Below are 23,207 nucleotides of genomic sequence, written 5' to 3'. Positions count from 1 at the left end.
CTGAAGATGAGCTAATGGCAGATCAAAGACCCTGCTCCAATGAATACTTTGCAGACGGAGGGTATTTCCAAGATTTGGGGGACGGCTTGACCAATGCAAATGCTCTGGTAGAGACTGCCAATCCCGAAGGAGGCAAGTACAAAATGGACAGCCAGGAATAGTACCATGCAGATGCCCCAAGATAATATTTGACAGAGCTGGAATCCACTGTCCAAGTAGGCAAGTAGAAAAAGGACAGCCAGGAATAGTACCATGCAGATGCCCCAAGATAATATCTGACAGAGCTGGAATCCACTGTCCAAAAGCATTAGTACGAAGAGAAGCAAACATACAAGAGAGCATAAGTGTCCATGGCTGATGCTGCTCTAGAAAAGTAAGCAGAAGTGTAGGATCAGTGAAATCCGTAACATCAACATTTTAGAAATGATCTTGTAAATTACAGGCATCAAGGCGATCAGCCTCCATTTAGATAGATGCTGACATAGAGGCTTCTTTGGAACCAAACGCAGCAGACCTTTCTTCCAAGAAGAGGGCAATGTACCAGAGAGCCAAGCATCATTGATCATGTATAAGAGAAGAGGACTCATTTGGTCCCAAAATTCAGCAAAGAATTCCACCATGAGGCCATCCCAACCTAGGGATTTTGAACGTCCCAATTTAGCCAATGCTCCTTTAAGTTCAGCATCTGTAAATGGCAATTCCAATGAATCTGCCTCCTCAAAAGAGAGGATCGGATGGACATGTAGAAGAAAACATTTCGAGCAGCAAGCTCAACAGATGAAGAGGACAAAGGAGCAACAAATAAATCCACAAAATAATGATGAACCACCTCATCAAGCTGCTGATTATTATTGTCCAAGAGCCATTTGGACACAAAATACGATGCAGGGAATGCATTCTACGAGAAGTATGGAGGCTTTTAAAAAAAGATTTGGATGAACAGCCTATATCCTGCATGGCTTTTTGGCGGGAACAGAGGCCGTTTCCTTAATTTCCTTTGATCATTTTGAGCCAAGCAATTAAGAACAGCATGAAAAGCAACAATTAAGAATGGCTGTACGTACAGGCAGTCCAGTAGCTGGTACGACAGGCAACAGTACGGATTTTCGAACAATCTGTACAGAATGTACGGACGAATGAGTTGCTGCAGGTCAGGCTGTACGGCTGAAGTGTGTTGCTGGTATGGAGTGCCTGACGAACAATGCGGGCTGGAGTACGAGTTGTTGGAGCTGAGCGTCAACACCAAACCGGAGCAGGATGAAAGTAGTAGCAACACACTGACGCCAGAGAACTTGCTTGGTGACGGGAAGCAAGGCGGGTGCTAGTGAGTGTGGCTCTGATACCACATGAAGGAACTAATGAAGAAAGGTTGTGAACACAAGTGAGCAAGAAGTGGTCACATAGAAACTCTAATAGAATGCTTTATGAAATGAAAGTACAAGTACTTGGTATATATAGTACCCAAGTACTACTCTAGAAAAAAGACTAAGTTCTAGTCTATCCTACACCACCATATCATTGTATGTGTCTACATCTAGAATAGGTTGGTTTCTTCTTTCAACCTTTATTGGTTTTTTCCATAGTCAGCACCTTTGGGGCTGCTTTTTTGTATGAAGTTTTTCAAGCATTAATAGAAGGTTCCTTTCTTTGTAAAAATAAAAATAAAATATCCTTTCTCTATCTTGAGTATTTCTAATGGTATCCTTAGCTAACTTAAGCATTTGATTCATATCTTCAAGAAAGTCTTTATCTTCTTGAATCTTCTCTTTTTCAAGTCCTGCCGCAATTGGGGCTCTCAGTTAAAATCCATACATCATCATGAATGGACTAAAAGCTATTGTTGAATGTTTGCACTATTAAATGGGTAAATATTGTTTCCAATTAGTTTTCTGTTTACTTTCATATGCTTGTTTGAAGCATATTCTCAAGTTTCCATTTAAACTTTTCAGTTTGACCATCACTCTATGGCAGATGATCCGTAGTGCTCATATTCAAAGTAGTTTCCAACCGCATAAAAATAGCCCCAAGAGTTTAAACTTCTTCATTGGTTGGGATAAATTCAGCCATCTTGGTCAACCGATCCAACATAATCCACGTAGAGTCATGCCCCCCTATCCAACAATAAAATCCATGGAGACACTTCCTGTTTGCCAGACACAATCTCCAAAGAATATAGCAAATAGCCTATCTTAAGACATTCACTTTATTGACCTAGCATTTTTGGCATTTCAATACAGAATCTTGAATGTCCTTATCTATACCAAGCCAACAAAATTGTCTTTTTAGAAGTATATACGTCTTTTAAATTCTTGTGCTAGGACTATTATGTTACTAAAAAAGAATTTGGTGCCTAATGTCATTATTATTCAAAATACATACTCTACATTCGTCGAGCAGGTAGCCATCTTGAATACTATATTTTTCCGATTGAGTACTTTATCACCAACCTCCAATGTGTCACCATTACAATGTGGCTCATCAATGAAAGATCCTTGACCTATTGGAGCCCTTCTTATAATTGCTTTCTATATTTCAAAAGGTGAGAATCAAACTCACTTTTCAAAAAATAAAAATAAATATCAAACTCACATTTTCCTTTAAGAGACTCTAGGAAATCATTTTGGAGTTGAGTAAAACTCGGTTCATTAACCATAGACATTCTGCTAAGGAAATCTTGTATCAATTGAATATCAAGTTCTTCCATTAATTCAGTCCATCTAGCTTTTCTTCCCTTAAGCTCTGCCGATGGCAAATCCATGTATACTTTCTTGATCAAATATGATCTCAAATTTAGCATGCTATAATAAGTGCCTTCTTGTCTTTAATGCACAAACTATAGTTCTTTTCTTTAATGCACAAACTATAGCATATAGATCCCTTCTCATATGGGGAGTAATTTCATTGAGGGGGGCGGCTAACTTTTTGCTTTCAAAAGCTACTAGTCGACCCTTTTGTCAAAGTACCATCCAAATAGCGAAATCACGGGGGAATGTGTTCCAATCATGAATGGTTCATTGGATCCACTACCTTCAAGGCAAGGGCTGTAGTTGTGGCTACTTTTACTTCCATCCCAATGAAGATTTTGAGAAAGTTTATGGCAAAGTTGAATGGGGATTCTTGGAGGGCTGCATTTTGGCTTTTTTGACTCTTGGATGAGAGGGGTATCCTCTCTTTATAGATCATCCCATGGTCAAGTTCTTATAAGGGGTACCAAAGGAGTCAAATTTCAAACTTTTGGATCACTATGCTGCTTGCTTCTCTATTGTATTTATTTGTGGCAGGGGCCAAGAGCCTTTATCTTAAATTCCAATTTGGCATCCTTGGTTTAAGACTCCCCTTGAGACAAGATAAGGACATTGTTGGATAGTGAGCTTGCAAATGACTCTCCCAACAATGAGCTCTAGAATGCCTTCAACCTCTTGCAAAAACCTGAAATTATCTAGCATTGTTTTCTGAGCTTAGCGAGGCTGGCCAAGCAGCCCCTCCATCCCCCTGCTCCCTAGCTATTTCCTCTTAGCCCTCCTCTAGTCTCTCAGCCCTTAGCCCTCGTCTACCTACCTCCCTTAGTCAAGCTTTCTGGTCCGAATCACAACCCTCAGCTGTTGTAAAATGTCAAGCTTGCTACTCCAAAACGTGGTTACTGTCTGCTCCAGGCTGCTGCTCCATATCTCAACCCTTAGCTATTCCAAAAAGTCAAGGTTGCTGCTCCAAGAAATCGTGAGATTTTCAATTACTCCAAAATGTTTATACTTGCTGCTCCAAATTGCATCGCAGATCTGCTCCAGTTTGCATCAAACCTGGTGCAACAAATTGCTTCAAGCTGCTACTTATGAGGGCTGTAAAACTTGCCATGTAGTTGCTCTTATTGAGCAACTTTGGCTTCAAGCCCCATGTAGCTGCAAGTTACTGCTTCAAAAACAAGCCATCTGCTCCTACCCTTGCGCTTTCAACAGCCGTCAAAGCTCGCAGTTAATAGGTTCAAGTTTCAGCTTAGAAGCGTCAGCTCGGCTAGTGTATTCCCCCTCTATCTCTCTTACCATCACTGTCATCCCTTCTCCTCTCAATCCCTCTCCCCTCCTAGCCTCTCCCTCTCAAATGCCCTCCCCGCCTAGCCTCTTCCTCTCAGCCTCTCCCTTCCTCTTAGTGATTTCCAGCTCTACCCTCTCCCCCCAATGTTCTCCATATGACATATGGATTTTTAAACGGTTTAAACTACCTTTCCACCCTTGAAATTTTTTAGAAACCACCCCTCTAATCTATGACCTTAGCCTCTCACCTCTCCTTCTAACCTCTCTCATCCCTCCCTCATCCTCTCCCCTCTGCTCCTAACCTCCCTCAACCCCTCCCTCGGCCTCTTCCCTCTCAGCCCAGCTCCTCTCAGCCTCTCCTTCTAGCCCTCTTCTCTCAGCCTTCTTTCTTTCAGCCTTTTTAGTGATGGGATGGAACTTTATAATTGTTTGAGTCGACATCTCACCCTTGATTGAAGAATGGGTACCCATTCAAATAATCCTCAACTATTCACCGAGCACGAGAACCTACAGTCTTTTTAAAGATGAGTTGCAATAGCTCCAAAAGGATGTAGAGCTTGAAAGCTTCTCCACTCTTTCGTGCACATTCATGGGTTCCACCCTTCCAAATCACAGGCCAAGGAGGGATGAATGCTTGTGGCCTTATCTGAGATATTGGTCCCCTCCTTTTTGATGGTATATTATTGGGACATGGCTTCTTCTAGGTGGCTTTCAATTCTCGAGGCCGTGAGCATAGTGCTCAAGGCTAATCCCTTGGCGCTTGGCTCTAGGAGATTCTCCTTTCACCCTTCACATCGGGATTTGATCCTATAGAGGAGGACAAATGGTTAATTTCTCTTTTTATAAGGTTTTCCAATCTTACACATGGTTATCATTGACTTCTTGTCTTGATTGGAGCTACTTTTGGTTTTGTCACAGAGATTCCCTCCCCATATCCTAGTGGAGGCAATTAAGTTTGATGTGGTTCCTATGGTTAGGTCATCTGTCTGACCCTAACATCATAGATTACCATATAATGCTTCAACATTCTGATGACTCACTTTTTCAGTAGGGAGTCAAGATTGTGGGCGAGCATGAAAGACCAGTGCAAGATCGGCAAAACCTCTGGGCACTTTGCTAGAGATTGCTCAAAGAAGAAGAAAAGACCGAGAGATCTTTTAGTGCGGCCTCCCCTCGTAGCACTCCTTAACACCTCATGCACATCCACCACCAGCGGTGCATCCCACTCTCTAGTAATAGTAGCGCGTTAGCACCTACTATCCCCTGTTGGGTTATGGTTAGAGTTGCAGCTGCTCCACCACCTTCAGATCAAGAGGGTCCTTCTGTTGCCTTGGACCCCACACCGGTTGGGATGAATGTTATTCCAATTCTGGTTGCGGCCTAGTGATGCTATACTCAAGTCATGGCCAAGGATGCCCCAAGCGTGGTCTAGACGAGGCGAGTGATATTTTGTCTTCAGATTCTCTTCTAGATCCTCATCTTCCGTCTATAGGCCGCTACCTCAGCTCTCCAATTTTCAATCATGGATCAAGGAAAGGTGTGGCTCCCGCCTCTTCACTTCTTTCATAGTCATGGATATTACACACTCTGACACCAATTTTGGGTCTGAGGACTCTTTCTCTCCACTGACTGATTTGAGAGAGAGAGAGAGAGAGAAAGAAAGAAAGAAAGAAAGAAAGTGTATCATTGTCCACTAAAGGACAAAATGGGCCCATGGGACATCAAGAACTCTGCATACAAGATAGCACAAAATCAACGTGCCACAAAGAAGAGGCATCGTCGAATATCATCTAAGTGCTACGCAATACAATGCAAGTGAAAGTACATAATGTCAAATCTGAGCCTAAATACAAAGTAAACTAGATGCAAGGAAACCGCCCTTGGGTGCAAAATGGGGGGATGAGTACAATATGCCAATGCAAAGATACAAGTCCAGGTGTCACGGAGTCTGAGAACCAAAATAATACTGGAAATCCTGTCCATCGACTCTGCCTCCTGCTATGAGAGTACAAATCTGAGCAAAGGTGAGGTGAGCGGCTGGTGGGGCGAGATCTCCATGAGTAAGTCTCCTCCGAAAAGCTAACATCATCTTGGATCGTCTGGAGATGAAGCGGCGAGTACGTCCCCTATGTAACAAGATCCTGCGGTGTCTACAAACCATCTCATATGTACATCCACAGGGTGGAGGCATGTGTCCTGTGTGAGCTCTGACCTCCTCGTGCTCCTCCCGGTCTCTATCCTCTGGTATAGCATGTGCCTGAGCTCTATCAGGCTGGGCTCTATCACGCTCCGGTCTGTGCTGATGGTCTCTGAGGTAGTCTCGTCGAAGCATAGTGGCCTCCCTGACATAAAGAGCTAGGCAATGCTGATCCTCGTAGTCCATCACTCGTGAGAGAGGTCCAAAGCCATCCGTGAAGAGACAGTGGAATCTACCTCTGAGCTCATAATATAGCGGGCATCTGCAAATGAAGTGCTCCTCTGACTCCACCTCTCCCATGGTGCAACAAGGGCAGATCCTGGTCTCTCGGCCTGGTCGCCGTCCATCCTCCATGCGTCGCATCCTACCAGCCTCTATCTCGAGCTGATGCGAAGAGACTCTAAGCTGGCCAAGGGCAATCCTCAGTGAGTGGGACATGTGGATACCTGTATAGCCTGGTGGAATGACAAATGCATCCTCTGAGATCCGAAGGAAGTGGTCACGATATGTGGCCATCTTCGTCAAAAGCTGCGTGGGATAAATCCAAGTGCGATACATATGAAGCTGCAGCAAGTCTGCTCTCGTGACCTGGCTAAGCTCGTGGCAAGTCAACTCGAGATGAGGGGCATCTATGCTGTATCAGAAGGGAGGCAGTCTATCCATGTCTAGTCCAAGAGATGTGAGCCACCTAGTGAGTCTGAAGTACCAGCAGTATCGGGCCCCAGATCGTGCCAACTCCATAGAAGATGCAAGTGCTAACCATGGGGTTAAAACCGGTCCCCTGAAAACTGCCCCCAAATAAGTGTACTCTCTAACAAGCTCAATGGGTTGTCCGTCATAAGTGAAGCAAAACTCATCCGTGCTGTAAATACGATCAGAGGTGTTGAAAACCATAACCTTGGTCTTGCCAAGGTTTACGGTCAACCCCCTGTCCTGGCAAAACCTGTGGAGTGCCTCAATATGTGCCTGGAGGCCCTGAGCAGTAGAGGAAATGAGAACCACATCATCCGCATACAGGAGGATAGGAATGGAGGATCCTGAGAGAGTAGAGCCCACACCCCCTGTCATCTGTACAAACTTCTCTAGCTCATCAATATATAATCCAAAGAGAGTAGGAGAGAGCGGGCAACCCTGCTTCACCCCAATCGTGTTACATACCTCCTCTGAGAGCCCCTCACGTGTCCGAACCCAACCAGTGACCCTCTCATACAAAGCCATGATAGCCCATTGTATCTCTCCACTGAAGCCCATCTAGCGAATCCTCTGAAACAATCTGAATCGCAGAACTATATCAAATGCCTTCCTGAAGTCCACGAAGCAACAATAAAGCCGTTGCCTTCGTGATTTCGCCTCCTCTACCAGTGCCCTGAGTGTGAGGATGTGGTCAAGTGTCGAATGATCCCTGCGAAATCCAGCCTGCCCTCTGGCTCTGAGTCCTGTCGTCTCGGCATGGTCATTTATACGGCTTTCCAAAACTGATGCATAGATCTTGACCATAACATGGCCAATCATGATGGTCCTGTAATTTGACGGCTCCATAGGGTCCCCCGACTTGTGGATAGGTACTATGGTATTGCCTAACCAGGACTGTGGTAGGCCTGTACAAACAGACTCATTGAAGAGACGGGAAAGAACAAAATCTAAGGCATCAATCCCATGGATTACATACTCCGCTTGCAATCCATCATGATCCTTAGCTCTCCCGTTCTTCAATCGGTGGACTGCACACTCTCTGGTGTGAAGAGACTAGATGAAGCTGGCCTAGGGGAATGGGATAAATCGATGGCTGGCTGATCTGGAACATCGTATAGAGCTTAAGTGTATGCAGACCAGACACGTGGATTTGTGAGGGGGCTCTGAGACTTCGAGCGGAGGAATTTTCTCCAAAATTCCTTGGAGTCACAGCTGAAAAGCAAGCTTCTCAGCTCCTCCTCATTCCGGGCTAGAAATTGGCGTTTCTTGCGCCTAACCAACCACTTGTAGTCTCTCTTGGTTTCGGCAAGGAGGGGAGACTTCTCCTTGGTCTCAAGGTGAAGTTTCTTGCGGAGTTCCTTACACTCCTCGTCATACCAACCGTTGCAAGGAACAAGACCAACCGGTGGGGGACTAGACGAATGACATGTGGCAGGGAACGACATGTGAGCGGCAGAAACGAGTGAAGTATGTACAAGTTCCCACCGATCCTGCGTGGATGGTAGAGCATCTAATAGATGAGGACGGAGTAGGCGGCTGAGGTTCTGGGTATATACATCATCGAACTGGTGGTCGAAATGAACCTCGTAATAGGGTTGGCGGTCATGATAACGAGGGGGGGGTGGGTCATGGGAGACATGAGTCAAAGTAAAGTGGATGAGTGCATGGTCGGCAGAGGGCATGAAGGGGCTAACAGTAAGGCTATGGATGGAAGGGACTAGAGTCGGGGGACCTATGATGTAGTCGATCAGGCTAGTACCACGCCCAGAAGCAGAAGAGAATGTAGGCATGGAAGACTGTGGCCACCTAGACAAGCCGTTATAAATGACCATACTGTGCGAGGTGAGGAGCTCCAGTAACTGACGTCCCTGATCTGTGGGTTGTACTGTGCAGTCTGATGAAGTCCGACAGAGGCTATCATCGTGAAATGCTGGGAGTATGACCGGATCCTCCATGAAGTCATAAGTGAGGGCCTATCTGTCTGAGGTCCTCGCGTTGAAGTCTCCTAAAAGGATGACTTCTCCGCGATGTGAAAAATCTGCAATGTCCGCTGAGAGATCCTCAAATATGGACTGGCCTGGTCCAGTGGAAGAATAGATCGACTGCGCCGGGGGGAAGTAGCAAACTGACCTAAGGGCGACGTAGATTACAATGGCTACATTAACATCTGAGGAGTGATTAAAGGTCCCATAAAAAGATCTCGCTGAGGGGCTCTGCGGCGGATGCGTACCCACAAGAATCGGGCATGTGAATCCGCTCTCTCCACTGTGATGATCTGATCGAGATGCTCTCTGTACAAAATGGCCACTCCTCCAGATCCTCTCACTCCAAATGTCCGAGTGTGCTGCCTGAAGGTAGATCTCCATGTATACCCTGTCACTCGTGGCAAAGGTCTCTCTGGACTCTCGTGTGTCTCCGTGGAAAAGATGATATCTCTCCCAAAGAATGCCCCCCGTAGATTGCCTGGCTGTGCTGTAAAAGAACCATTGCAGTTCCATACAACGATGCGTAGACTATCTGACGGGTGGTGTGTCCCATGGGCCCTGTCCCATCAAGCGGTCGCAGCAGGAGGTGGAGGTGGGGCTATATCTGCTGGTCTGCCATCTCTAAGCACTGTGGGAGCACGCCTCAAGGTGCCTGTGATGAGTCTGCCATCCCTGATCACTGCCCACTTGCCGTGAGCTCGGGCTGCATCTCTCTGAGGCATGAGCGCCTTGTGCTCCTCAACCTGTATCTGAGTCGAATCCTCGTCCATGGAAATATGTGGGTGGTCTCTGAGTGTCCCTCTCCTCCTGAGGGCAGCTAGACGTGCCTGGGCATATCTGAATCTGATAATGAGGGGCTGCTCTCTAGTACGATCCCTCCCGACTCTATATGATCCTACTATGCCATGATCCTATACTCCCAGTGTCTGAGAGACAAAGGTCACAGCCTGTGTCATCGTGGACTCTGTCGCCGAGGGCAAGATACCACGAATGCGAATGTTGAGGGCCTTTGTGGCCCTCTGCTGTGACTCGGCCAATGTAGCTGATACAGTCGATCTCTGAGGCTGTGATGGTTGACGGCGGACGACATCCACCCACTCTGTGGCTCTCTGGACCTCTGTCTGAAGGGAGGTCAAACGCTCCTCAACCGCTGCTACATATGAAATATGAGGAACATCGTCTTCCCTAAGGGGTCTGTGATCCAAAGAAATGATGGAAGTCATGGCCATCGACCATGCCTCCTGCCATGAGTGTGAAGATCTGGGCAAGTGTCAAGTGGGCTGCTGGCGGTGCCAAGTCTCCATGGAGCAATCTCCTCCGAAAATTTGCCATCATCCTCCGTCGTCTAGAAATAAAGCGACGGGTACGGCCTCTGTGTAAGATCATCCTGCGGTGCTGCCGGATCATGTCATATGTACATCCTCGGGGTGGAACCATCGGTGCTCTCTGGCAAGATGGGCTATCTCTGTGCTCATGGTCCTGCGCCTCGTCCTGCTCCTCATGAATAACCAGGTCTCTGGCAGGGATGCGACGGTGCTCTCTGAGGAATCTCTCTCTCTATCTGGTGATCTCCCTGATGAACAACGCTAAGCAGAGAGAGAGAGAGAGAGACAGAGAGAAGAGAGATTTTAAAATTAAAAAGAAAAGTTGGGGTTTTTTTCTATTTTATTTATTTAAAAAAAAAAAAGGGGGGTTGGGGCTGCACAACAAAAAAAAAAAGGGGGGGGGGGGGGGGTCGGGGCTGCAAGTGCGAGGGGGGGTGAGCGGGGGGGTGAGCGAGTGGTGAGCGGGGGGGCTAAGCGGAGGGGTGAGCGAGGGGCTGAGCGGGGGGACTGAGCGAGGGGCTGTGGGGGCTGAGCAGAGGGGTGAGAGGAGGGGCGCGAGGGGGTGAGCGGGGGGGGTTGATCGAGGGGGTGAGCGGGAGGGTTGAGGGAGGGGGGTGAGCGGGGGGGCTGCGGGGGCTGAGCGGAGGGGTGAGAGGAGGGGTGCGAGGGCTGAGCGGAGGGGTGAAGGGGGGGGTTCCAAGGGGTGAGCGGGGGGGCAACGGAGGGGTGAGAGGAGGGGTGCAAGGGGTGAGCGAGTGGTGAGCGGGGGCTGCGAGTGCGAGGGGGTGAGCGAGCGAGAGAGAGAGAGTAGTAGTGCTTCAGAGTTTGCAGACTACTGTGCAGACTTCACAGAGAGAGAGAGAGAGAGAGTTTGTGCCCATCTACTTTTGATGACGTGGTTTTTGGTGTTCCTTTTGACAAAGCACAACATTCACATGAGTGGATGTTCTAGGTTTTTCTCCTATACACTACTCCAGGAGATCTGCCACACAGGAGGGAGTTGTTTCTGGCACTAGTTTAGGTAAGGTTTTCCACTCCCGTCGATGAGGATTGTTAGTTGGAATCTCCAGGACTGGAACATACCACATCATCATCGTAGGCAGTTGATTCACAATCAACTTCATCAGATGCTATTGGGAGATCCATTGATATTTCTTTAATTCAAGAATGCAAAACAAGATCCCATAGATTTCTCAAAGCCAGGTAACCTGCTTTCACGTGATTTCCTGCTTTGAGCACTAGGGGGGTAACATGCATTTCAGTCTTTCTTCCTCTTGTGGTTCGACATGGTATCGTTACATCCTCTAGATTATAGTGGACCATTTTGTTGATGGGGGACATAAAGTTGGTGTCCTCAACATGTATGCTCCCAACAATAGAGGGACCGTGTTCTTTTTTGGAATGAACTTCTCTCTTGTGCCCCCATTGTAGATTCATGGATTATTGGAGGAGCTTCAACATGGTGGAGTTGCCTTTATATAAAAAGGGAAGAAGAGAAGGTGGCATTCACTCACTGGAGAGAGTAGCTTGGAATGCCTTCCTATTCCAAGAGATACTTGGCTAGATGATGCCTTTCAGACTCTACCTCTTTTTCTATTGCTCTCGTGGTCGAATAGAAGGCTGCAGATGCCCATCCATGTGCGGATTGACAAATTGTGTGTTGATGATTAGGCATTAGACAGAGATGGCTTGGCATGCATTGCACCACAGGTTTCTACCATAAATCGCTTTTTGATCGTTCTGACGATTTTTATGCCTCGTGCGAGGTGTTTCTCTTCCAATATTAGGATCCAGATGCCTTGTATGCCGAGAAGGATGTCATAGAAGATGTTTTGTTAGATTTGGGTATCTCATTTGCAGGCTGGTGTATCATCTCCCTCACATGTGGCAACAACCCTATTTGGGGTTGGTGATTTTTATCATAATATTGTTAGCACTAGGAGACATGAGAGTCTCAACTACAAGATGGGACTTCCGATGGTAGTTAGCATGGGAGAGCAAAAATGGCCTACAAATGCTTGGATTCAGGAGCACCTTGCTACAACAAGGGCTCCACAGCAAGTTTTGTTAGATCAGAGAGCAAAGCATGCCTTTCATGCATGGGAATCCTTTGGATTCAACTGGGAGGAAGAGTCAATAAACACTTCTTCTCCATACTTAGCCCGAGACAGTGTTTTTCATCTTATTGACTTTGATTGGGTTTTGCATATACGTCATGATGTTGTCTTGCATATAGCTATAGATGTTTAGGCCTCCCTTCTCTCAATAGATCCTGGCGCTCCTGCTAGAGATGATGCCAGACACAAAGTTTGGTAGCATATTCCAGTATCGATGAAACCAAACATGTGCATCTCATTTGTTGATGCACCTTTCATCAATTCAAAATTTAGGACAACACTTCTTGTCCTCTACTCAGAAGGGAAGATGGGTTGGCACCTTCCTTTTTTATTGCTTTTTGGGACATGATTGGGAACCATGTTAGCTTAGTCCTTGTAGGGCCTGATTCACGTACAAAGGGTCTCATTCACATTATCCCAAAGGGAGGTTGCAGGAATTTGATTTCCCAATATAGGCCCATCACTCTTTTGGGGATCTTTAAAGTATTTTAGACAAAGCTATCAGTTTGCATTTACAACCAATTCTTCTAGATCATATGCATGACAGCACACAGGAGTCATGCAGGGCAGAATATTTTTTTATAAAACCTTCTCTTTTTGGAAGTCTTCACATTGGGATTTGCAGTCCAGCCAATCCCTTTCCATTCTACTTCTGGATTTCAGGAAAACTAATGACAGAGCAGAGTGTGGTTTTTTGGAGGGTGGAAGGCAAGGCTGAGGGGTGGCGAGCAGGGCAGAGAAGAGGGCTGCTGTACGGGCTGCCATACAGGTCCGTATAGCAACTGAAGGTGAGATGGTGGTGGAGGGGAGGCCCAGGCTAGAGGGTGGAGGTAAGACTGTTGGGTATGGGAAGAAAGCAGGGAGGCAGGGAGGCAGCAGCTCTTCCCTACACAATTTATTTGTTTTTGTCTCTTTATTGGAGGGATTCATACATAATGTATTTTTATTTGCATTTTAGAGAAAAATATGCAATAGAGGTATAATTTTTTATATTCATAACATGTTTTTTATTTTGGGCTTAAAATGTATAGGTGCTAGACGAGTGGATAAATTGTCAACAGCAATGGCTTTACCTTGAACCTATTTTTGGCTCAGAAGATATCATGCAGCAAATGCCCGTTGAGGGTCGCAGATTCAAGGCCGTGGATACAACTTGGAGGAAGATCATAGAAAAATTGATTAAAAACCCAGAAGTGCTTGTAGTTGGAACTGATGAGGAGTTGTTAAAGAATCTGAAAGAGGCTAACAAACAACTGGACATGGTTCAGAAAGGCCTGAATGAATACCTGGAGACAAAACGCCTTGCCTTTCCAAGGTTGGCCTTAAAAAAATATTGCAGAGTAACAGTGATACCTTTCTTGATCTTTAAAAACTCTTGAGTACATCATTTTGTTTCACAAAAACTAATCCTGAAATCAGAGAAATTAAATTTTGAGTATCTGCAAATTGCAATAGAAGAACTTGCACTAAATTAATATCTGCGAGGAAGGGAAAAGACACGCTTTTCTACGAATGGAAGTTAAATGTGAATTAAGTATTGATGTTTCTATGTTGCTCACTTTGGTGCACTCTGGTCAAGGGTGTAACAACGTTAGAAGTTATGCACTTTTTCTTTCTTATGCATATATCCTTCTATGAATATGATTATCCACATTTACCACTCCTATGAAAAGATTTTGAGAAAGCACATATGTCCTTATAATCAACTTGACTTTACAGCACTGGATTTTGTGTCCAAGAATTTAGTGAAGCAGTTGGTACATCGCCCTTCATACTTCTATGAATATGATTATTACATTTTCCAGTCCGCACTGGGTGGGGGTACCACTCCCCGTTCCATAGCCGCACACATGCCTCCTCACCTCCCCAAAAGGTCATGAGATGGATGTGAGGAGGGCTCTTCACTTAGGCTTTATATTCAAGGTCACACAAAGATACTAGGTGCTTATAGGTTTACTCACATGCTATTTGCCATGTGTCAACGTGCAAGGCCACGAGGCTCTTTAATCTCCAATTTTTCAATTAATCCACTTAGTGCAAGGTTCCAAGGGAGGGGGGGGCGTTAGGACCATACAAGGCCAATTATTTCAACACCTCTCCTTGGTCGTAACACCTTTGACTTGACCAAACTAATCACCAATCACTAGAGAACAATCACATAGAGGCGAAGGTCAAAACAACATGACCAATCACATAGAGATGGAAATTAGGTGCCGCACACAGTGTGTGAAGTCAGAGTCGACAATGTGCACACGCAGACTACCACTCCCCATGCATCACTAATTCTCACCACATAGTTGCCACCAAGTCAAACTGCAGACCGTAGTAGTGTAGTCAGAGTGTGCACGGGTTGCCACATCCCGCGGCGCACACTTTTTTCTTTTTGGGTGAAAACTTTTTTGGATTATATTGCAAAGTAACTATCCCAAAATTGGATATGTCAAAATATGAAAGTCCCAAACTAGATAGCTGGAAAATACATCAAGAGAAAACCTCACTATAGGACAAATATACATCATACTCTATGTAGTGAGTTTGCAGGCAATCAAATAGAGATTGCTGCAAAGAATTTGTGCATTTATGATTTTAGGTTGCCTTACCCTAGAGTTACAACAAGAGAGGTTTCTCTGGCTGCCTCCTTGGCTGCTCCCACTGCCCCCCCAGCCTTCTTCCTCCTCGCAGCCCCCCCCGCCTCCCTCCTGTCATCTCCTCCCACCCTCTCCTCCGCCTCTCCTCCCCTGGCTTTGTTGCCCCTCCTCCCCCGCTTCTTCCCCCGCCATTGCACCCCTCCGTCTGCACCTCCTACCCCGCCTCCTCTACCGCCTTCATTGCCCCATCCTCCGCCTCTGCTGCCCCCTCCGCCATCGCTACTCCTCCCCCCCCCCCCCCCCCGCTGCTATCTCTACCCCGCCTCCCCCCTTTGCCCCCCCCACCTCTTCTCGCCTCCCTTCTCTGCCTCCTTCTCCCTGCCTTCTCTACCCCCCTCATCTCATCTCCTCCACCTCTCTGCCTCATCCTGTCTCCCCTCTTCGCCTCCTTCCTTCTGGTTCTCCCTCTTCTTCCTTTCCAACTGGAGCATTTGTGTTTGTCCGAAGGAGGAAGATCTTGGTGGTGACCTTTGATCTAGCCAAAGGGGCTCTATGGCAGCACCCTCGAATCCCACAGCCGTTAAGGTCCTTATTTCTCCAACCGACACGCAACAAGTACAGCAAGCAGTTCAGTCCCTCCGGGACAAGGCGATCGTGGGTAGAATTTTGGGCCTCACACCCACAAGGAGACATGTGCGAGAGTGGATCTAGGCAAGCTTGGCACTAGATGGTGACCACATTCAGGAGGTCACCATCTACGAAAGAGGCGTCTTCCTCATACAGCCGAGCTCCCCCGCTACCGCCTTGGCACTTGTGGAGTAGAATCCCATCATCCTTGGCCCGCATTTGGTGTACCTCTTCCCTTGGTACCACGGCTTTATAGTGGAGGACATGGACACAACACACCATGTTTCTCGTTTTTCGGTTACGCTCTGCTTCGCGAGGCTCCCCAAGGAATATAGAGCCATACTCCCCTCCACTGGTCGAGCGTTTGGCACTGTGCTGGAGTCCCCACCAGATTTGGCCACATCAGTGGTAGCAAATGATGGGGTCCCAAGGATCAAACTGGTGGTTGAGAGCTCGGAGTCCCTTCCAAAGTTGATCCTCCTTGAGACCCTTGAGGAGGTTACACTTCGCCAACGAGTGGAGATTTCTGGGTTACCAGGCTAGTGTCTTTGTTGCAGGCAGATGGGTCATCTAGCCAGAGATTTCCCTCGTGGCCAAGGCCGGGCTACTCCCCCCCCACCCCTACAAAGCAGGCAAAGTCAGCAAGCCAGGGCCCAGCCCCCCCCAGATAGGAGCAACAGGAGTCTCATACCCCCTGGGTGACACCTTCAGAAGGGGACTAGACCTAGGTTAAAAAGAAAAAGAAACCAAGAAAAATGACTCAAAAGAGCTGAAGGCAGTGGGCTAGGCGCAAGGTGAGAGGGAGAGTAGTTCGGGAGGCATCTACAGAGGAGCAGCAGCAGGAGCCCATTCATGGAGCCCCCCCTTCCAAACAGCGGCAGCAGGGGCCACTATTCAACCAGTTGATCCTCCCATGTTGGACGTCCAGCATCCGCATTCATCCTTGCATCAGTAGCGAGCCTCAGGAGCTCCTAATGATACGATGGCAAAAGATGCGGCGGCAGGGAGGTTAGCCTGAGGAGGAACAAATTCAGAGCCCCGACGAGCCTGATCAACAGGGTGGGCCTGTGATCGCCCCTACTCTCCCTCGCCCCCCTGCCCCTCAGGATCCCTCTCCCTCCCCTTGCTCCTAAGCTCCCCCCTCCCCCACCTCCCCCCCTTGCCCCTCCTGCTAGGGTCATCCTCACCACCTGTTCCTCTGTCCCCCCTCCCCCTCCTTAGCAGGTTCTTCAGCCTCCCCCCTCCCTAGGACCTCTCAACTCCCCTACCTTCAGGCAAGGGTAAGACATCGTCCCCTTCCGCTTTCTCGTCATAACATCCCGTCCCCCCTTGCGATTTGGGGGGGGGAGTCTGAGGGAATGGGATCATCCTCCTAGTTAGCATGGGCATCCCCTGCCACGGGACTTTTGGAGGTTGGGGCCTTGTAACTATCTAGAGATTCCAGACTCTTACCCTCTACCCCTAGAGGTAACGCTTGTGATCTTGCATCCACAGAAAGGGGATTCGATCAGCGCAGTGGGCTCCCAGACACACCCAATTTAAAGTTTCTAGTTCGCCTCCACAAGGTTGGAAGTGGTCCAAAGTAGTGTTTGATGCTATGCTGGGAGATCAAATTTCATGCATAATGGACGAGTGGATTGGGCCATAGGGACTGGACCTTTGGCACGCCCATGGTGTTGAAGTGAATTTTCAGTTGTGTTTCACGCGAGACAAGCCGTTGTGTGGTTTGGCGGTAAGGGTTATCAGATTGCCACTTGAGGCAAAGATTGATCAGGCATACTACTGGCCACTCCAGAAGTGTGCGAATTTGTTCGGGTTGGAAGTCTCCTTCATGATGAAGTAGGCACGAGAGATTGGCATTGAGCCAGTGTCCACCCTAGTACGCCGACGTACAGATACAGACTACTCGCCCTCCAAACCCCCGGCAAAGTCACATAAGGCAGTCTTTCTGGAAGAGGCACCCACTCATAGGAGAGCCTTGTTTTTTGCATCCCCATCCTCATGAGCTGGACCATAGTGATCTGGAACGTGCACGGGCTCCATGATCGTGCTTGTAGTCAACTGCAGTACACGATTCTTTGGAAGGAGCTGCAGAGGGTAGTAGTAGGGCGAGCAGTGGACATCCTTTTGATTCAAGAGCATATGTTCTCAGCATCAAACATTAGATGGCGACACCATCTCCTTTCGGGGAGAGGCTTGGAGGTGCAATTTGTCCCCTGCCATAGGACAAAGCGGAGGGGTCTGCATCTTGGTCTCACAGATAGTTTCTCCAGAGGTCTATGATCAGGGTGAGCTTTGGCTAATTTGGATGGGAGTCAGGATGAGAGAGTCCAAGATTGGGATCCTGAACGTGTATGCCCCAGCGTGCAGACAGCACCGTTCAGCCTTTTGGAGGAGGCTGATAGAGTGTCTTTTGGATGTTGACTCCTAGAATGGTGGAAGAGACTTCAACAACCTGGAGTTTGGGGAGGATAAGTAGGGCGGTGCCTCATTCTCTAAGATGCCAGTAGTAGAGTGGAGCACCTGGGAGCAGTTAATCTTCATGATCAGTGGCAGAGACCCGTGGCGAGAGCCAGAGTTGAGTAGAATACCTGGCAGCCTCCTCTTCTCTTTCGGACAGAGGTGACATGATGGACTGCTTGAGAGGATAGACGATTTCTACGTTGGGGACTGGGCACTATACAGAGGCGACTCTGTCGGGATTCTAGCAAGCACCAGGATGTCAGACCACTCTCCAGCAATACTCCACCTAGAGCAGCTCCACCTAAGTCTTTCCCAGAAGGGGATCCGCATTCCAGAGGACCTCTTGTAGGATGAGGAGATTCAGCAGGTTATGGCAGAGATTTGGCAGCAGTCAGAGTCAGCACCTTGCGAGGGCTGGGTTTCATGGGTGGACGATGCGATCCAAAGGAGAAGTGAGGAGCTACAAAATCACGCCCTTAGACCGAGGAGGGCTCTCCAGGAGCGCGAGCGGGCACTATGGAGAGATCTCACCTCCATACAGAGGCTCAGGAGCAGGACCGAGGATCCCAGCAACTTAGTTGTAGATTTGAGTGCATGCGCCTAGATCTTAAAGACACAGAGGTTTGGTGGGCTGAGTTCTTCTATCACTCCTCTCGGGCCCGGTGGGTACAACAGGGGGACAGGATTACGAAGTAGTTCTTTCAGGCCACTGGACCTCAGTCGGCAAGCACACAGTTGCAGCGTTTACGAGATCCCCAGGGCATTATGCACACTAATCCGTCGGAGATTCTAGAGCTGACCACAGTTTTCTACAGTCAGCTCTTTCAGAAGGAGAGGATGACTCCAGCTTGCCTTGTGGCCTGCGAGCTAGTTTGGGACCATGTTCCGATGGTGGTCTCATAGGATTTGTGCAGGAGTCTGGAGGAGCCTTTCACGGATGAGGAGCTTTGGGAAGCCCTCAAGGCTCTCCCAACCCAAAAGTGTCCTAGCAAGGATGGCTTGTTGATTCCGGCCTTCTTCCAAAACTTGTGGGAGATCATTTCCACCCCTTCGTGCCTAGCCTGCCAGGAGATCTTCGACACGGGCTTTCTTCCTCAGTCCCTGAGCAAGGGGTGGATTTGCTTGATCCTGAAAGAGGAAGATAGGTTAGACATTCGATAGTGGAGACCGATCACCTTGCCTGAAACCGCATACAAGATCCTTGCCAAGGTCTTGAGTTTGTGGTTACGGTCCCATCTTACTGACATCATCCATGACACGCAGACCGGCTTTGTTTAGGAGCACAGCATCCTGGATAACATTTTCACATTTTGGGAGGCAGTGGATTGGGCCAGGAAGGAGTTACAGCCTCTGGCTATCCTTCTCTTGGATTTTGAGAAGGCTTACGACAGGGTGGAGTGGTCCTTCTTGTAGGGCACTATGTAGAGGTTGGGTTTCTTAGACAAATGGATTAGAGGAGTTTCTGCGTTCTATGAGGGGAGCTCTAGCCAGATGTTTGTCGGGGTGGACACACAGGCGAGGCCTTTCCTCTCCCTCACTCGGTCCGCCAAGACTGCCTCCTCGCTTCCTTTCTCTTCCTGTTTGTGGCAGAGGCTTTGGGCTACTACTTGAGATCGCAGATGGTGGGCCTCACAGGGTTGAGGCTCCCAATCACACAGGAGGAGGAGCTGCTAGACTCTGAGTTTGTAGATGACACAAACTTATACGCTGAGGGCACCACAGCTAGCTTGGAGAGGGTTAGGGGAGCCCTGGTGATCTACTGTGAGGCCTCAAGTGCATGGATCAACTGGACAAAATCCATAGGTTTCTTCTTACGCTCTGAGGAGACACTGGAGATTCGATATTGGGGAAGTGACTTTGGCTTCCACTGGATACTGCGGGGCCAAACACTGAGATACCTTGGATGCCAGGTGGGTATTGATATTACAGCAGAGCAGCAGATCGGCTCGGGTCCTCAAGAGTGTCTGGCGCAAGCTTCTCTACTCGGCCAAACTCTCCCTAGCGGGCTGTGCCTTAGTGGCAAACCAGGTCGTTCTTGCCATGGCTTGGTATATAGCCTCTTGCTGGTGCTTCCACAGAGGATGCATTGGGCAGCTTCGACGGTTGGTTTGGAACTTCCTTTGGGCAGGCTTGGATGGCACGCAGAATACTAGAGCTTGGAGTGCTTGGCAGACAGTGATTATGCCGTAGGCATTGGGAGGCTTGGGTATCATTGATCCGGAGATGCAGAGTAAATCCCTCTTGGACAAGGTGGTGGTGCACGGCCTCATCTCCGGTGTAGAGCCGTGGAAGCTCCTCTTACAACGAGGGCTTCTTAGGAACACCCCACGCACTGGGGGCAGTGGCAGCAATCACATAGATGGATCTTCTCAAAGGCCCCCCTCACGGGGAAGGGGTCCCCCTTGATGAGGAGATTCCATAGGGTCTGGCAGAGATTGGTTGGGGGCCTCATTCACACTCAGCCCCGGTTTAGAGATGAGTTCAAGCGTCAGCCCCTCATTTGGCACCCATGAAGGTGCATGGTGGAGAGGGAGGGAGAAAGAAAGAAAGAAAGAAATTTTATTAAAGGTCCACGGAAGGCCATACATGGCCTATGGGACATAAAATCATCCAAAAGGAAAATACATCATCAACGATGCGCCAACTAGGTGGCCTCATCGTAATACAGCGAAGATGCCAAAAATGGCTACAAAAATCCTAGATACAAAATGAAATGAAATAGAGTACCAAAAATGCCTAGATACAAAATGTAAAATATGAATGTTACCTTATCACACGACCACCTGTCGACAGGCGTTGACCACATGACGACATCTGTTGACCACATGTTGACCATGTGTCAACACAAGTTAGCCACGCGATCACACGGGTTCATCCAGGAGTACTGTCCGAGGCTGTCAACCACAGGTCGACACATGTTAACCACAGGTCGACACAGGTCAACCACAGGTCGACACAGGTCAACCAGGAGTATCGTGTCCAAAGTGATCTCATCAAGAGCTGCGCACATGGAGAGTGAGCTTAGCACATGGAGCAGTCAGGAGTATTTATATTACACAATGGTTCAGTGATACAGTGGTGCAGTGGTGCGGTGAACCAGCTCACCTGCACATGGAGAATTTACACCATCGGGCTGGCGAGTCAGGGAGTCAGAAAGTCGCCGAAGCCATCAAGAGCTGCGGTGAACCAGCTCACCTACACATGGAGAATTTATACCATCAGGCTGGCGAGTCAGGGAGTCAGGAAGTCGCCGAAGCCATCAAGAGAGCCAGCGGCGCAACGGCTATCCTCAACAGCTAAGGCGATAAGAGGATGACCAATGGGAAGAAAGGGGGGGATTCTCAGCGAAGAAGGGACCCGCCAAGGCGGGGGATGAGGATGAAAGAGAAGAGAGAGAGAAAAGGAGGCATTCGGCATTCGACAGGGAGCGAAAGAGAGGAGAGTGAGGAGAGATAGAGGCTAGAGCTACGAGCTCGCCAAGGAGAGAATGTGGAGAGACTTGTGTGCACCTTTTGTCTACTATGGGGATAGACCTGTGTATTCTGGTGATTTGCGACTTGTGTATTCTTGTGACTTACGACTTGTGACCTGGGGACACGTCCAGTGATATGTACATTGGCCAACTCGGTCACTTTCTCATCTCTCTTGTTTCTTCCGGATATGGGGATTGTTCACCAGTGTAGGATTTTCTTATTTTGCTTATGTTGTGGAGTTCACCGGTGATTGTCATTTAGCATAGTGCACTCGTACATCGTCGTTCACTGCAGTATAGCATACGACACTCGCACACTACTGCACGGTGTGCTCTGCACGATCCATTGCATTAGAGCATTGCAAAACTCATGCTTCTCACGCTAGTGGCCTTTGGCCTCCGGTAACACCTCCGGAAGGATAGGAACCCCTCCCCTCAAACAGTTTATGGCGATCACGGTGGGACACTGCTGGTATTGAGTAGCACGAGAGAAGTCGTGATCTAGGGTCCTAGAGAGAGGTCTTATGCCGAGTAGTTTTGAAACCTTTGAAGGAGCTAGTGAGAGAACTAGGAGGTACTTGAGGAGAGTGGAGAAAAGACTTCCGGCAGACCAAACTAGGTACAAGAAGCATTACGTGCGACGTGAGTTTGCGAAGCCCTCAACTCGAGCACAAAGTGAGCCCACTGGAGCAGTAGCCAGAGCAAGTAACTTCATCGACACTCTCATTGACTTGGATCAACAGGAACCCTGGTGGTCAGATCCGGACTCCGGAGAAGAAGAAATGCAAAGCGGAGAACAGGTGAAAGAAGAGGGTACTAAGGACGAGGGCTCCTCAGGGACTCATCAAGGTCAAGGAAGCCCCTCTTCTCTTCCTGCAACGATGTCTTCATCAACCACCTCTTCTACCGGAGTGATGACTCCATCTGCTCCTGCCTCAACCTCTTGTGGACAAGCTACTACCTCATCTGTTATGCATAGCTCCAGGCTCCTAGCTAATCCTTCTTCTACATCTATTCCATTGGGGGGTACTTTTGCTCCGGCCATGCCTTTACCTGCCACGATGGCTTCATCTCCCTTTCCATCCACACCGGTGTTGCCTTTTCCACCACCTCCTTCCTTTCCTTCTGCCTACTCATCCATGACTTCAGCTCCGTCCCTCTCTTTCCCAAATGCTCTCCCATCCTCTTTCACCCCCACATCTTCCATGTTCTCACCCTTTCCCTCTGCAACACTGAGACCCCCCACTTACGCGCTACCATCTGGGTACACTCCCTCTATGACTACATCAGTAGTGACTTCCCCATATTGGTCCTCCACAGGAGGAGTTGTCGGGGTGGTCTCCTCCTTGGGAACACCAACACATATTACAGCCCCATCGGGGTGGTCTCCTCCTTGGGAACACCAACACATATTACAGCCCCATCGGGACTCCCTCCAACTCTTGCATCTTCTCCAACCTCTCGGGTGGGGATGGCCGTTCTCAGTCCCCCAGACAGAGCTAGACTTCTTGAGCTACTCAACAAGGTCCACGTGAAGACTCAAAAGTTCAAAGGCCACCTCCATGAGGATGCGGAAGCTCATGTGAGGAAGTTCCTCACAGCGTGTAAAGCTAAAGGTGTGGAGAATGAGCATGCGTTCCTTCACATCTTTCCTTCGTCATTGGAGGATGCAGCGGATGTATGGTACAGTCAATTTCCTCCGGACCACTTCC

At 48.3% G+C, this 23,207-nt stretch overlaps 1 protein-coding gene across 1 annotated transcript in view; it reads left to right on the top strand.

The window, feature by feature from the left end:
- LOC147886979 (uncharacterized) overlaps positions 1 to 23,207 on the top strand; it is an 874,612-nt gene that overhangs the window by 343,924 nt on the left and 507,481 nt on the right. Inside the window, exon 15 of the mRNA XM_087394085.1 lies at positions 13,377 to 13,660. Within this exon, the coding sequence (XP_087250211.1) occupies positions 13,377 to 13,660 (284 nt within the window). The remainder of the gene's footprint in view (positions 1 to 13,376; positions 13,661 to 23,207) is intronic.

The sequence above is a fragment of the Dipteris shenzhenensis genome, chromosome 23, assembly GCF_047967505.1.
Source record: "Dipteris shenzhenensis isolate YYH24624 ecotype China chromosome 23, Dip_SZ_1.0, whole genome shotgun sequence".
Lineage (NCBI taxonomy): Eukaryota > Viridiplantae > Streptophyta > Polypodiopsida > Gleicheniales > Dipteridaceae > Dipteris > Dipteris shenzhenensis.
Note: the sequence above shows the minus strand (reverse complement) of the source record. Positions and strands in the feature narration are given on the sequence as shown.